The sequence below is a fragment of the Staurois parvus genome, unplaced genomic scaffold (assembly GCF_062004578.1).
Source record: "Staurois parvus isolate SC_StPar_1 unplaced genomic scaffold, SC_StPar_1.0 ptg000422l, whole genome shotgun sequence".
NCBI classification, from domain to species: Eukaryota; Metazoa; Chordata; class Amphibia; order Anura; family Ranidae; genus Staurois; species Staurois parvus.
The window spans coordinates 10,011,041-10,027,403 of NW_028318218.1; the positions used below are offsets into that span (position 1 = coordinate 10,011,041).

At 38.8% G+C, this 16,363-nt stretch overlaps 1 protein-coding gene across 1 annotated transcript; it reads left to right on the forward strand.

Annotated features, from left to right (window-relative positions):
• Positions 1 to 303: 303 nt before the first annotated feature.
• On the forward strand, positions 304 to 10,485 carry LOC149454654 (aquaporin-2-like). The gene is made up of 4 exons (XM_089687313.1): positions 304 to 723; positions 5,403 to 5,567; positions 7,801 to 7,881; positions 8,633 to 10,485. Exons 1-4 carry the CDS (start codon positions 361 to 363, stop codon positions 8,843 to 8,845), a joined length of 822 nt encoding a protein of 273 aa, XP_089543439.1. The 5' UTR covers positions 304 to 360; the 3' UTR covers positions 8,846 to 10,485.
• Positions 10,486 to 16,363: the final 5,878 nt, after the last annotated feature.

A 16,363-nucleotide genomic window follows, 5' to 3' on the forward strand; every position in this document is an offset into this window, starting at 1 on the left:
TGTACTACAATGTGCAGGGCACCAGCATGTGTTGGCTTTGTGCAGCACGTACAGCTGCTCATCTGTTGGCTGAATCTCCTTGTATCTGTTGAGCTCATTTGGCAAATGTGAAGTTTGTCAAATGCCTGTAAGCTCATCGAGGGTATATATACCATCATCATCTGGAAAAAAAACTGCTACAGCTGTCGAAATACTTGGAAATGTGTAATTATATGTTTAGCAGTCCACACCTGTACATGGAATGATTTTCTCCACCCTATACAGATATATACCTGTATGAATGCAAACACATTGTCATTGCAATGACAAATAGCATAGAGTATACGAGAGCACGGCTTTAGAAAGACTTTGGTCGAAACCATGTTCAGGAATCTGTGCTCAGGTGCCTTTTCACGGGCAGTTCTAGCTGAATTTTTAGGCACATTGTTATTTGTATTTTTTGGTCTTGGCAGTGCATTACATTGGCCCTCGGCAGTGCCCACTATCCTGCAGATCGCTCTAACCTTCGGACTAGCTATAGCAACGTTGGTCCAGACAATAGGACATGTCAGTGGTGCTCACATCAATCCTGCAGTAACATTGGGCTTACTGGTGGGATCACAGATCTCAGTCCTGAAGTGTGTCTTCTACATCCTAGCTCAGATGTTAGGAGCTGTGGCTGGAGCTGGCTTACTCTTTGAGTTCACCCCATCCAATATACGAGGGAGCTTCGGTGTCAACGCGGTGAGTAAAAGGCGGGAGAGCCAACTGGGAGCAGTAACTTTAAATGTTAAATGTACAAGGCCAGTAATTGTTCTCTATGGATATTTAAACATTTTATTGTGATTATAGTCATGTGGGATAAAGAACATGCAATGAGAAATAGCCAGCCAATGGGGGAGATTTACTAAAACTGGTGCACTCAGAATCTGGTGCAGCTGTGCTTAGTAACCAATGAGCTTCTGACTTCAGCGTGTTCAAACAAGCTTTCTCAATAAAAACCTGGAAGCTGATTGGTTGCTATGCACCCCATTGAGCACTAATTTCAGTAAATCTACCCCAACATTTTTTTTTTTATCTCTTACACAAAATCTTACTTTGTACGACACAACTTCTCTTTATACTGGCTTATTAGAAACCCATAACATGCTCTTCTGTCAATCTTAAATCAAAAGAATATAAACAGTCATGCAAAAAATTGCTTAATTAATATTATAAAGCCCAAAGTCCTGTGTTGAAAATTGGATTCTCACCTTAATGATTTAAGATCATTAAGGTGAGACGTGCACCAGGTGAAGAGCATATTTTTATAAGTTTGGTATTCAAACTTTTTTTTGGTTGTAGCACTCACACAGATAAAAAAAAAATTCTCATTAAGCACAAATACTTTTTACAATACCCATACATAGTATAATTATTAGGCAGAGAAGAGAGGAGCTGATGAGGGGTCTAGTTATTTATCTTGGGTGTAATATTATTTATTTTTGACTGATTACTTTAGAAGATGAAGCATTAAGGTGGACCTTTTTTGGGAAAATATCTAAATAGCAGACAGCCACTTACAGACATTGCCACAATATGACCATGTTAAAGTATCTGCATAGGCAAAACGGTTTTGGATTAAATATGGAAGGGTTAAAATATGTGCCAGTTTATTTTTTCTGTATGTGTACCTTTAGGAAAATTCCCCTTGTATCTTATCCCAAAAACAAAAAAGTAGAGGAAGTCCACATCTTGGAAAGTTGTCCCTGGAACTGGTGTCTCCAGTGGAAGATTTCCCTTCACCTCTTGTTCTGAGGACAACTCTAAAATTTTTCTCCTCAGTTTCCTTCTTAGTGACAATGGTCAGCAGTAGAAATAATGGGGTTAGTCTCCCTAATGGGGACACAGCCAGCAGTAAAAACTTGACAGAGGGTTTAGGCCTTCCCTATTATCCAAAACTGAAAAAGAAGTTTTGACCAGATATTTTATTGATTAGGTTTACATGTAGTTCTCTGGTTCACATCAGTGTGACTTGTCATGCAACTTGAGTGTTCAAAGTCGCATGATAAATCGCACTGGTGTGACGTGCCCCCATTACTGGCAATAGAACTGTCCCAATCTGTGCGACTCAACTTGTAGCGACTTTAAAAAAGGTTCCTGCACTATGTTTGTGCGACTTCATTGCAAAATTGCATTGATATTGGTTACATGAAGTCGAGTCGAATCTCGAGTCGAGCAACAATGAAGTTGCATTGAATATTCAGCTTTGAAGTTGCACAACATAGCATGATTTCAAAGCCACACTGGTGTGAACCAGGGCTAAAGAGGTACCAAGATTTGCTACAATATAATGCTGTCCTGGAAGTCTACCAGGAAATCACATGCTGAAATAGGGGTGGATTGACTAAAGACAAATAGACTGTGCACTTTGCAAGTGCAGTTACACTAATTTTTCCCCTAAGCTTAGTAAATGTAGTAAAGTTTCACTTTGCAAACAATATCCAATCAGGTGAAAGGAAAATAAAAGGAGCATATTTGCTTGCATATGATGGGATGTTGGAAATCAACAGAGCTTCACCGCATTTGCTAAGCTCTTGGGAAAATGAGCGCAACTGCAGTGCACAATCTATTTGCCCTTAGTAAATAGACTTTACGTGTGACTTCCTAGAACAGTACTTCTTGTGTTTTTTATTAATGTTTTTCTATTGATATAAGTGGTGAACTCTGTAATCTTCCCTCAGGAAAGCAGCAGTTAACTTCGATGTGACAGAACTCTAAAATAAGTACTAGTAAAATGCTACTGGAAAATGTCAAATTGTCATAAATGGTGTCAAAGTTACCCATTTAATATCAGAATTCTAGATTTCAACACAGTAAGTAGAGATAGTAAGCCTAAGGGAAGGAAGGTAATGTCCAGGAATAGTCTATACTGTCTTAAAAAGGGATGGAGTATTAAAACAACTTAATATTAGTCTTCATTTTTCACACTCACATTATCATGTACTTGGTGTATGGATAAAGTTTAATTTGAAATGATAAATATGTTAAATAATAGAAAGAACTCACAGGGGGAGATTTAGTAAAACTGGTGCAGTCAGAATCTGATGCTGCTGTACATAGCAACCAATCAGCTTCTAACTTCAGCTTGTTCAATTAAACTTTGGCAATAAAACCTGGAAGTTGATTGGTTTCTATGCAGATTTGGAGCAGATATTGCACTCTCCAGTAAATAATTGCCAGTGTGTCCAAATGAGATATAATTGGTTACTTTTATCTGCAACAATAGTTCTAGCCTACTGTAGGCTGTCACAATGGTTGGTATAAGAGGCCACAGTATCCAAGGTGAATGTGACAGTGGTAGTGGGCACTGTTCTAGTTCTTTTGGTCCATTGCGTGCCTGAGTGATTTGAAGCACGTTTCCTGAAGAGCTTCAACATTCTACTTCAAGATTCTAATTATTCCATACAATGGTGCCCATTGACACCTGAGTGTTGTGACACTTGACGTTTGTCACTCAATGCTTGAAAAGTTACATGAGCTTTTTTACAGCAGAGGTACACATTTTGGTCCCTATAAATTTCAGAGCTCCTAAATACGCCTGAAAAAGTACATAAGGTGCGTTTTTCATGTCTTGCCTATCCTTCTCCCAGCAACTAGCGTTCCATTGGTTAAAACAAAAGAGTTCAAGCTAAAAACACCTAATAAATCCATGTACAAACACAAATAAAAAAATGCTCCAAAAACACTTGAAGAAGCTCAAGCTCAGGTGTATACCTAGTCTAGTCCATGGCAGTTTTAATCTATTATTTTAGCTAAATGGGTAGCTAAGTAACATTCCCATATATTGTGAATTGTCATACCTCCTTGCGACTTCAGTTTGACAAATAAATTAAATTTAATCCTGGCTTTCATTGTGATTATAGGAATCTGGAAAGAGAGGATGGAATTGTTATGGAAAGAGTCTGCATCAAATAGAGAATGCTTGGTAGGACTACCAATTTGGTCATGACTCCACGGCCAAGCCATGAAAAATATCTTCTATTTCATTTCCACAGATATTTTTCTACAGTATTTAAGAGGGGAGGAATATTTTTATTATAGATGTTCTTTATTTTTGGGGGTCAGGGAATTACCCAGACACTTGAGTTTATGTACTTTTTTATATGATTTTTACTGCATGTGTTTTGTGTCAGTTTTGTTATCAATGACGAAGAACGCCAATCACATATTATTGCATGAGATTTCTTGCCAGAAACATATTCTACGTGTATTATATTGCATTTGCACTCATTCCTACAGAGAAATTATTATTATTATTATACAGTATTTATAAACTGCCAATAGTTCGCTCAGCGCTGTACATTACAAAGGGGACAGAACATGTGACAGAACAATACCAATACAATACAAAACATGAGGGGATCGAGGGCCCTGCTCTTTCGAGTTTACAATCTAGGAGGGAGGGGATGGTGGCACAGGAGGAGATAGCTGTGGGGGATGGAGTGGTAGGAAGAGTGGAGGAGGTCGACAAGTTAGGGGGTGGGGTAGGCTTCCCTGAAGAGATGGGTTTTCAGGGTGCGCCTAAAGGAGAGGAGAGTAGGTGATAATCTGATGGGTTGGGGCAGGGAGTTCCAGAGGATCGGTGACACCCTGGAGAAGTCCTGGAGGCGGGCATGGGAGGAGGAGACCAGGGAGCTAGAGAGAAGGAGGTCTTGTGAGGAGCGGAGTGTGCATGCTGGGTGGTACTTGGATATTAGGTCAGTGAGAAATGATAAAAGATAACATACTAAGGTGCAGCAGGAAGAATTTTCTAAAAACACTGTGAGGGGAACAACACCAATGATGTATATTGGACTGGAGCTGTAGACTTCCTGCAGTTTATTGTGGGGAATATCAGAACTTTGATTGGACTCATAGGGGGATATTTATAGGGAAGAAAGGATCTTTGCTAGACACCACAAAGTTACTCCATATTGAGGCATGCATTTTTACAATCCATAAAATGCGAAACGCATAACACATTTGGAGGCGAGGCTAAACACATGATTTTGACATATCAAGTCACCAGGCTAGCCTCCCAGGAATCCCAAAGTAAGTGGAACATTAAGAACCTTTTTAAAGCACATTGGTATGCTTTACAAAGAGGTTACCCATTTAAATGAATGATTTCAGTTATAATCAGGTTGATTGACCACTAGAATGCTGCCAGGCAAAATGGTGCATCTACCAAAAACTCAAATACCAGGTAGACTCAACCTTAAAGCCCCTAAAATAAAATACAATTCCAAGTATTTCACTGAGTTCTCAGCATCGTAAAATGTCTGTAATTAAAGCTACCCTTTATAGGTTACAACACCCTCCAATGTGAAATGATAATTCCTGTACAGGGCGTAGTTTATTCAGTATGGTGCATTAAGACTATGTTTCCAATCTATCTTCAGGTTAGCAATAGCACCACTACTGGACAAGCTTTAGCTGTGGAGCTCTTCACTACTATGCAGCTTGTGCTGTGTGTTTTCGGAACAACAGACAGCAGAAGAACAGACAACACAGGATTTCCAGCCTTATCCATTGGTTTATCGGTTGCTTTAGGGCATTTACTTGGGGTAAGTAAAATAAAAAAAATCATCTGTGCTATATCCTGTTTAACCACTTGACACCCAGAAGGTTTTACCCTCTTCATGACCAGGGCACCTACATGACCAGGGCATTTTGTGCCATTCAGCACAGAGCTACTTTAACTGGCAATTTCTCAGTGATGCGAAACTGTACCCAAATGAAATTTATATCATTTTTTTTCACACAAATTGGGCTTTCTTTTGGTGGTATATGATCTGGGTTTTTAAGTTTGTTTATTATTTAAACAAAAAAATACCAATCATTTTGAAAAACAAAAACATTTTCTAATTTCTGTTATAAAATATATCCAATAAAAAAATTGAAAAAATCTAATTTCTTCATAAATTTAGACCAAAATGTATTCTGCTACATGTTTTTGGTAAAAAAAAAACATTCCAATAAGTGTTTATTAATTCATTTTGTGTGAAAGTTATAGTGTTTAAAAACAATTATATATATATACGAAATATATATACTGGATATAACGCAGCTATAGATACTATACTGGTAATGGCAGTGATCAGACTTTTAGTGAGACTGTGATAGTGTGGTGGACACTAATATCAAAATAATAATGTAATAATGTGGTGGACACTAATACAGTGAAAAAGTATTAACTGTGTGCCTAACATGTGTAATGTGTGCTGTTTTTACTTGCAGATCTGACTGTTCACTGAAACAGCGAGATCGCTGATCTGTGTACAGAGCCCTGTGTGTTCGTAAACACAGCACTCTGTGCTGTGATTGGCTACAGCCAATCAGCTGGGACCTGCTGCCAAAATCCTGCTGTAGCCAGTGACAGCATGGGATAGCAGCAGGCGTGTGCATGCAAACCCCCAGCCTGGAAGAGCTTGGATGACATACATGTACATGATCCAGCCTGCCCATACTGCCCGCCCACAGTAAATGTACTGTGGGCGGGCAAAAACTGGTTTTATAAAACTATGACATGTGAGGTCACTTTTATTGTAACTGTATACACTTTTAAACTGATAATATTTACTGTATATATACACACACATATATATATATATATATATATATATATATATCTATGTATATATCTATATCACTTTTTACTATTGTATACTATTTTAATTTTTTTTATCAAAACAGCATAAAAACATTTTTTATTCTCTTCATAATTAAATGTGTGTAGCGAGAACAAGGAACAAGGAGTGGTATATTAAGTCACTCCTCGCAATCAGCTGTCGTTGTAATTTGACCTTCAGCTGCTAATTTCTAAAAAAAAAAAACAGGATGACCCTGATAAACATAGCAAATTAAGACTAGATCTCTATCTTTTGGTTAGAAAAAAAAAAAATTAAATGTTTCTGTTAAATATTTTATTTTTATTGTATTTTTAAAAAAATCTGTCAGTATAGCAGCATGTAGTCTCTACCAGGGGTTCATGTGACTCGCTGAGGGTGACAACACAGGAACACATTTGAGAAACAATTGTCCCCATGGAACAGCTATTGTCTAAATGAGAACTTTCATGGCAGGATGAGAATAAATATTTTTAAAGAATGCTACAGTTTTAAAAAGATTTAATTACCAGGTTAAAACTTGTAGAAGATTTTAATGATTGGGTGTAGACCTAATTCAATTGTTGGCATCAAGTGTTACAAGTGGAGGTCCTCTTCTATGCAGTGGATATTTTTGAAACGATTATAACAGCACTATGATGATCATGGACAATTCCACAGTGGAGAGGGGGGCAGAGAAGAAGAAGAAGAATGGGAGCTGGGATAAACTGAAATATAACACTGTGAGGAGGAGACAGAGATGTCCATTGGGCAAAAGTTGATGGATTGACATGTCCAGTTAGACCTTTGTGTTTAGCACCTCAATTCCTAACTGTTATCTTGCCAGTTGGGCTGAGTATGTCTCAGCCATTCAAGAGAAGCTTTGTATTTTTTCTGTTAATTCAAGACTTCTTCTGATTGGCCATGGTGGGAATCACAACGTCATTGGCTCTCCTCTTCACCTCAACCAATCAGGGGAAACTATGTATTTATTGATAAAAAAAACATTGCTTCTTCTGAATGGCTGAAAGCACTCAGCCCGACTTTTTAAAGTGATAGGAAAGCTGAAATTTTACTTTATAGCATATATGAAATTCTAGTGATTTGGTGAACATATTTTAATAAACTCTTAGGTATTATTGCAGATGTTTAGTATCTAATGTTGTTCTATTTTGGTTTGTCTTGTGCTTAGATCTATTTCACTGGCTGTTCCATGAACCCTGCAAGGTCTTTTGGCCCTGCTATAATTACGGGAAATTTTGAATCACACTGGGTAAGGATGTTTGCAACTTTGACTGTATTACCTCCACATACCTGTGGCTGTGCTGCCTGGCAGAGCTCTGTTAATACCATCACTGGTTGGGCAAAATTACAAAACTCTTTCTGATAAAACAGCTCCTATATATTTATTTCAACTGTGTATTGAACTGGAAATGAGGGGGTAACTCTCAAAGGGAAAGGATACAGCATTAACTCTTTCCCTCTATAACAAAAATATACATGTCCCCTATGGAGATGTTTGGTGACCACACATAGCTGCAGTGAAATCTCATCATTAAGGGTCTATTAACACAAGGTGCAGTAGGACTATTGTTTAAAAAAAAAAGTATCCAGTGTAATGATCCACTATCAGGGCACTGGCACTAAAGTCTTTCCACTGCATCACAGTGCACATCAGTCGCTGCGTTGTAATGCAGCAGTTGGTGTGAATAGACATTCAAACCTACTAGATATAGTAAGATAAAGAAGAAAAAGTTAAATTCAATGTCAGATTTAGTACTTTTATGTTTAGAAGACTAATTGACATGCATGCTTAATATACTACTATGTGCATAGAAGAGTAGCTGTATTGAGATACAGCAAGGACATAATAAAACATATCCTACTTTAATGCAAATACTAATACCTGTACCAAATTACTAATATTTGGAGTTGTATGATCTTGTTACGATGATGCTGTCAACTAAATGTACTGAAGAAAGCTGTGTTGAAAAGATTTAATTTGTATTTATGCTTAATCACAGGTCTTCTGGGTTGGCCCCATGTGCGGTGCGATCTTTGCTGCCTTAATCTATAATTATCTTCTTACGCCACCTGCACAAAATATCTTAGATAGATTGTCCATCCTGCATGGTAGCTTCGATCCAGAGCATGAACGTGAAAGAGAGGAACACCGCAAGCACTCAGTGGAACTGAATTCTCTTCACAGTTATTCAAAGAACATGGAAAAAGCATAAGGTCGGTGATAAAGAATGCATAAATATACCAGGAATTACATCAAGAGAAAAATTGAGAACATCAGCATACTCAAAACGTACTTCCGATACAAACAGCCATGTTATGGACTCATTGCACTGGAAAAAAGCCACTCTTGGCTAAGGTCTTATAGTTGTACCTGGAATCCTGAGACTTGTTATGGTAACCACAACTCTACTTATGGGGACACGAAGAACCTTTATTCCTCAACAATGTACTGTTCTTAATTTGAATAGGAGCCCTGGAGATATTTTACACCCAAAATCAACAATTTGACATACCAAATAATGGTGGGAAATGAAGCTATCATTAAGCTCTTCTCTGAACCTTAGTCTGTTAAAAAAAACGGTGCATTGTAGACCAATCATTCTCATCCAAGCATCAATGGAAGCCTCAGGTTTTTACAAATTTTCCTAGGGATGATTGACCTCTCTTCTGATGGTGTCTGCATAATTCATTTGGCAGAGCCAGATGAATCACACCAATAATCTTTTAGCCATCTATATGGCTGAAATTCTGAACATGATTCAAAGGGGTGCATTTTTTCCATTGACCACAGTGTAAGAGCCATTTTATCCACTGACCCCGAAGGATTAGTTTAGCTAGGGTTCCCAGAGACCTGAAAATTATTTCAATGGTTCCTCTGGGACAAAAGGGTTGAGAAAGGCTGTTCTAGACCACAATTATTCATGAGAATTCAGCCTATTTAGTCATTACTAGTCATCATTTGGGCTTTAAAATCAGTTTAATAGACAAAATTAGCTCATTGATGTCACTGTTAGTATTGAACTATAGAACTTCCCGTAGCTCCATGTAAGTATCAGAAGACTACATTCTCACATAGATTTGATCAGCCTGAAAAATCGATGCCACTGCTGGATTTAGACAGGTGCACTTTAGTTAATGTAACAAAATAACCAACTGTCTGCTTTTATTGGGATGTTCAAAGAATAGACATATTTGTATAAAAAAAGCCCTTCTCATTTTTACTTTTGTTTTTATTATTAATTTTAACCATAATGGGATAGTCCACCCAAAGGTCAAATATTTATAATAGGTTGATATTCCCTCCTTTCTTGTTGTATTCTTCATAATATAAATTAAAATAAAATTCAACAATGAGAGTGAAACCACCTGCAATTGCACAACAGGTACACAGAAATGAGAGATAAATGAAACCATTAATTTACTATTTCAGAACATAGCAACAATTAAAGTTTGGGTGGACAAACCTAAATGGGCGGGCTATTTAATTGCATGTATGTGTTGTATATAAAGTGACTGCATGTTGTAGATGAGCTGCTGCATATTAAGTGATATTTTATCAATAGTACATTATGTTTAATGCTTATCAAAAAAGGTTGTTGTCTGATCACTTTAAACTGGACACGATGGGGTTGATTTATTATAGCTGGAGCGTGCAAAATCTGGTGCAGCTGTGCATGGTAGCCAATCAGCTTCTGACTTCAGCTTGTTCAATAAAGATTTGACAAAAAAATCTGGAAGCTGATTGGTTTCTTTATAGAGCTTCACCAGATTTTACACCATGCAGTTTTAGTAAATCAACCCCAATAATTCTAGTTAGCACTTTTTAAAAATAAATAAAATCTTGGCTATTTTATCCCTATGGCATTTATGTGTTATTTATATCATTGGCCTTGTTTATCAAAGTCCAGGATAAGAACTAACTGTGCATTTCCTAATTAACCAATCACATTCAATCCTGCTTGTGGAAAATGATAGTTTGCGTGATAAAAACGTTGAGACTGGCTGCTTGCCATCTTAGAACACAGACAGGTCTTATTTAACTTGACTTTAATAAACATGGCACTTGGCTGCAAGCAATATTGGTGACATTCCAGAGCAAGTGGTATTGGTGACAATCCTTCTAATAGTACAGACACACACATAAGAAGTTATTATTTAAAGTTGTTTTGTTAAACTTCACACCTGTTTTGATCAAGATCTCTATGAATATCTCTTTTCTTTTGTGAATCCAAGCCAAATATTTTGTTCTGGTTTCCTTTTAATTATATATTGTACTTTGAATATTTATATTGAATACAGTGGGGTTCCACTCCTGCCAGAGTTTAGGAACACTAAATTAGGGTGTTGGATTCCCTTGACGTAACCTATAACCACACAACCTCATCTGCTCTCAGAAACACACAATTATATATTGTACTTTAAATATTTATATTGAATTTACTTACACTTACAGTGGGGTTCCACTCCTGCCAGAGTTTAGGAACACTAAATTAGGGTGTTGGATTCCCTTGACGTAACCTATAACCACACAACCTCATCTGCTCTCAGAAACACACCTCCACTACAATCACCACTTTTACATAGAACATTTTTTGTACTGTTCTTAAAGTGACCCTTTTATTGCCTATGTCTCATACAGCCTACCTGACAGGCCACCCTACCCCCAACACCCAGAGGAGAGAAAAGAGGTAATATGCAAAATCCTAACACTGACGTACAAAGCTGTCCACCATACTGCCCCGAACTACATCACTGACCTAATATCCAAGTACCGCCCAGCACGCACACTCCGCTCCTCACAAGACCTCCTTCCCTCTAGTTCCCTGGTCTCCTCCTCCCATGCCCGCCTCCAGGACTTCTCCAGAGTGTCACCCATCCTCTGGAACTCCCTGCCCCAACCCATCAGATTATCACCTACTCTCCTCTCCTTTAGGCGCACCCTGAAAACCCATCTCTTCAGGGAAGCCTACACCACCCCCTGCTAACTTGTCGACTTCCTCCACTCTTCCTACCACTCCATCCCCCACAGCTATCTCCGCCTGTACCACTATCCCCTCCCTCCTAGATTGTAAGCTCGAAAGAGCAGGGCCCTCAATCCCCTCATGTTTTGCATTGTATTGGTATTGTTCTGTCCCCCTTTGTAATGTACAGTGCTGAGCGAACTATTGGCGCTTTATAAATACTGTATAATAATAATAATAATATAATAATATGCAGAGGCAAACTATGGGTGCAGAAAAATTGAGCTATTATTTTTTTATTACAGGTACTGATATAGCAGTGTCAATTTATGCAGTGCTTTACACTTATATATTGTACATATACATCAGTCCCTAACCCTCAAGGGGCGTACAATCTCAAGTCCCTAACTTACACTCAAACATATATATACCAGGGCCAATTTAGACAGGAGCCAATTAACCTACCAGCATGTCTTTGGAGTTGTAGGGGCTTACAATTTGAGCATACATACAGAGCAAAGGGGTTAGAAGTATATAATTACAGCGTGCATGTGTAAAGAACATGTAACATACAGAGTAAAGGAGTCTGCAGTAGGTAATGCAGAACAGCAGGGTTCAGGTGTTTGTAATGTATATAGTGCAGGGGACAGGAGTATGTAATGTACAGTACATAATGCAGGGGTCAGGATATGTAATGCACAGACTTAAGGGGTCAGATGTGTGTAATGTACAGAGTACAGGTGTCAGGAGTATGTAATGTACATAGTGCTGTGGTTAGGTGTATGTAATGTACACAGTGCAGGGGTCAGATGTATATACTATAGCCCAGCACACAGCACACCATCATTTCACAACGACCCCCTTTTGCATGGTGTAGCAGTACCCCCTATGCATACAAACACACTGTATACACACATACACAGCATTCTCACTTATACACACAATATGACCTCACCAGCCACTTTATTAGGTACAACTCTAATAATTAATTTCAGAAGAAAACAGCGAGCGCTTTAAAGATGGGAACAGCTAGCATAAGAGATAGTGACAAAAATCTCAATGGACAAAGTATATAAAAAAAGTGCACCGCGTCAAAACAAATAAAGTGAATAATTAGACAATATACAAATTAAATATAAATGAATCTCAGTGTAACTAACAAAATAGTTAACAATAAAGTCCTTTCAATGTAAATCTGTATGTTTTTGGTGTGTTGATATCAATCACGGCAGATAGTGTTCAGTCCCACCCAGTGCTCTGAAATCCAATGTGTGATCCATCACCACTATGCACTCACCAGAGAGCTACTTGTTCAGTAGAATGTATGTCATGGGGTCTATAGCATCCACTCTTTGGCAACTCTTCTAGTTTGGATTTCAGAGCACTGTGTGGGACTGAACACTATCTGCTGTGATTGATATCAACACACCACATACATACAAATTTACATTGGAAGGACTTTATTGTTAACTATTTTGTTGGTTACACTGAGATTCATTTATATTTAATTTGTTTATTGCCTCATTATTCACTTTATATGTTTTCACACGCTGCACTTTTTTCATATATTAGGTACTCCTGTTCAATTGCTTGGTAACACAAATTGGTAATCTGCCAATGCATTTAGGCATCTAGACCTGGTGAAGATGACTTGCTGAAGTTCAAACCGAGCATCAGAATGGGGAAGAAATGGGATTTAAGTGACTTAGAACGTGCCATGGTTTTAGCTCTCAGACGGGCTGGTTTGAGTATTTCAAAAACTACTGATCTACTGGGATTTTCATGCACAACATCTCTAGGGTTTACAGAGGATGCCCTGAAAAAGAGAAAATATCTCGTGAACGGCAATTGTGTGGACAAAAATGCCTTGTTGATGTCAGAGGAGAATAGGTAGACTGGTTCAAGATGATAGAAAGCCAACAGTAGGGTCAACATTTGCCACATACAACACGAAAACATGGATTGCCTTGTATCAACGGTTCAGGCTGCTGGAGGTGGTTTAATGGTGTGGCGGATATTTTCTTGGCACTAGGAAGGTGTACCAAAGAAAGTGGCTGGTGAGTGTACACACACAATTACCCCCCTGGAGACATTGCTGGCTGTCACTTAAGCCCTTTCAGCTTCATCCGCTAGCATTGGATGCATTGGAATGGCAGTGCTCAGGATGAGCAGTATAACAGGCTGTGCCTACAAAAGACTGGGCAGAGAGCACAAGGGCAGGAGTAGAAGCTGGTGAGCAAGAACAGGAGCAGATCTGGGACAGAGTGCAGAGACCTAATTGTTTGGAGCCATGGGAATGCTCTCCTGCATCTAAAAATTATTAAAGGGAAACCTCACTTCCCACTTATGTTTCCTCCCTTATCTTTTTTTGCTGTGTTATCCACATAAAAAACATACTCTCATGGCCAGAAAATCCAGCTGTGTTCTGTACTGATCTGCAACTCCACTGCTACAAACCTTGTCCTTTGCCTCTGACATCATCAGGAGCCGGCTGTCTTTTCTGAGTTTTTACAGCCAGCCCTCAGATGACATGCATGCATTGTGGCACATCATCAGGGTGGGGAGCAGCTTCAAGAACCAGGAAGAGACAGCTAACTGCATGAACCGTCCATTGTAAGGAGAGATGAGGGTTAGTCAGTGTCACCAATAGGGAGTAGAGCCAGTCTTCCTGTACTGGACCCTGAACCCCATCATTTCAGCAGGGTGCAAAGTGGCTGAGAGTTACTCTGGGTGTAGGTGGAGTAACCCTGTTGCTCCCTCAATCAAAGAAAAATTCCCTTGGTCCCATCAGGTCAGCAGTCGACCTAGAAGAAGAGGGAACTATTTACTCATTTTGGGAGCAGGAGGAGTAATCTTCATGGCTACCAGCAATTAAATTAAACTTCCAGCCTCGGCTTCTATATCATTTTGTTGAGGCTGATAGAGAACTATTTTCCTCTTTGTCCTTGGGCTGAACAGATGGTATAAAGAGAAAGAAAGGAAGAGGGTGCACCGGCCTAGTGCATTATCCTCAAAGCTTCACTATTGATAAAAATGCAGTAACATACTCACAAACCAACTGATATGTAAGAGCTTGTCATAATAAAATTGCAAGTTCCAGCCTGTGGAACATAATGACTGGTGGTAGAACATGAAAGGACCCAACTTGCTGACACGTTTCGAGGCCTTGCCTCTTCCTCAGAGCCATCCACAAAGCAATGTAATAGGCCGGTGCACCCTCTTCCTTTCTTTATCTTTATAGCATTCATAGACTTCCCCTGTCTTTGAGAGGGCAGCGAGACATGACTTATCCGGCAGATTCAAGAGTGAAGCCTAAGCAATTATTATGATCTGGGGCCACATCTGAGCACAGGAGACTGTGTGGATTCATCCACTGCATCTGCTGAACAGATGGGCCTGGGGAACTATTCTTTGCTTGCTGGTAGCTGTGCCCCAAGATACCTAAAAAGACTCCTCTTTCCCTGGGCCTCTTGAACTGGTGGGGCCAGAAGCATAACGGGAACTTTTTAAAGTGGACCCTTACCTTCCATACTCACTTTCCATAATTCCACTCCTACCCCCTCCTCTTTTTCAATGTGTTTTAAAAACTAATACAAAAACAAAAATGAAGATACTACTGTAATGTTACATTATACAGAATCTGTCTGTTTTCAAATTTGCAGTAGTGATTAATAATTTATGTATAGACTATTTAATTTGGTTTGTATAAGCATGTAAATTAAAGCAACTTGATGTAAGTATACTTATTAGTGCAAGCTTTCTTTTTTTACTTTTATCTGTTTATATTATCATACTGTATATACAACGTTATACATGGTTGCAGACGGGCGGACTGACCATTTGGAAACTCGGACACTGACCGAGGGCCCGGGGTCAGTAGGTGGCCCCATGAGATGCCCCTGGTACCTTGTTCATAGGCTTTTTTGAGTTTTGGCAAGAACACAGGGGCCCCATGATCCCCTATTGCCCGGGGGCCCCATGAGTTGTCAGTCCGCCCCTGGTTGCAGACCTATTTGCCCATTATATTGTCAGGCTCTACTTTCTGCTTTGCAGTGCTACAGAATGGTTGCTCTCTACAGTTCCTTCTAAAAATGGAAAGCTATGGGGTTTCTTTACTAAAGGAGTAGATAATGTTCACTTAGTTGAGTTAAAGTGATATTAAAAGGCATTAAAAAAAAAATAACAAACATGTCATACTTACCTGTTCTGCGCAGTGGTTTTTGCACAGAGCAGCCCCAATCCTCCGCTTAGGTAAGTATTAGAGGGGGCACACAGATTTTTTTACCTTCATACATAGAATGCAGGAAAGTAAAAAACCTTCAGCCTTTACAACCACTTTAAGATAAATCTTCAATCATCCAATCATGTGAAAGCATAAATCCCATTTTTTAATTTCCCTTGAACTCAGCTGGGTTTTCAAAGTGAAGAAAGCTTTAATTTATTCTCTACTCCTTTTATAAATGAACTTCTCTTTCTTCATTTCCTTTGCATGTGACTATTCAAAGTGAATTTAGCTGCACTTTGTTCTCTACTCCTTTACTAAATTAACCCCTTTTAGACAACTGACCCATTGAAACAATGCACTTCCTGTGTGCTTGATATCGTAATGGTTAATAGAGATAATTGCACCGAGCCTGGTAGAGCTCCCACTGGTGGCTAATCTACAAATGTCTATATTCACCACAATATTCAGCAAAAAGCAAGCTTGTTATAAATGTGAATGTCACAACAAAAACTACCTTAATGCAAACTGTGCAAAAATATTTCAAA

What these genes read in the sequence shown, in the direction of transcription:
- LOC149454654 (XM_089687313.1), top strand. Translation starts at nt 361, where the DNA reads ATGTTCAGGAATCTGTGCTCAGGTGCCTTTTCACGGGCAGTTCTAGCT. An exon ending in GGAGCTTCGGTGTCAACGCG is followed by an intron (nt 724 to 5,402) that starts GTGAGTAAAAGG and finishes ATCTATCTTCAG; the next exon opens with GTTAGCAATAGCACCACTAC. An exon ending in CTTTAGGGCATTTACTTGGG is followed by an intron (nt 5,568 to 7,800) that starts GTAAGTAAAATA and finishes TCTTGTGCTTAG; the next exon opens with ATCTATTTCACTGGCTGTTC.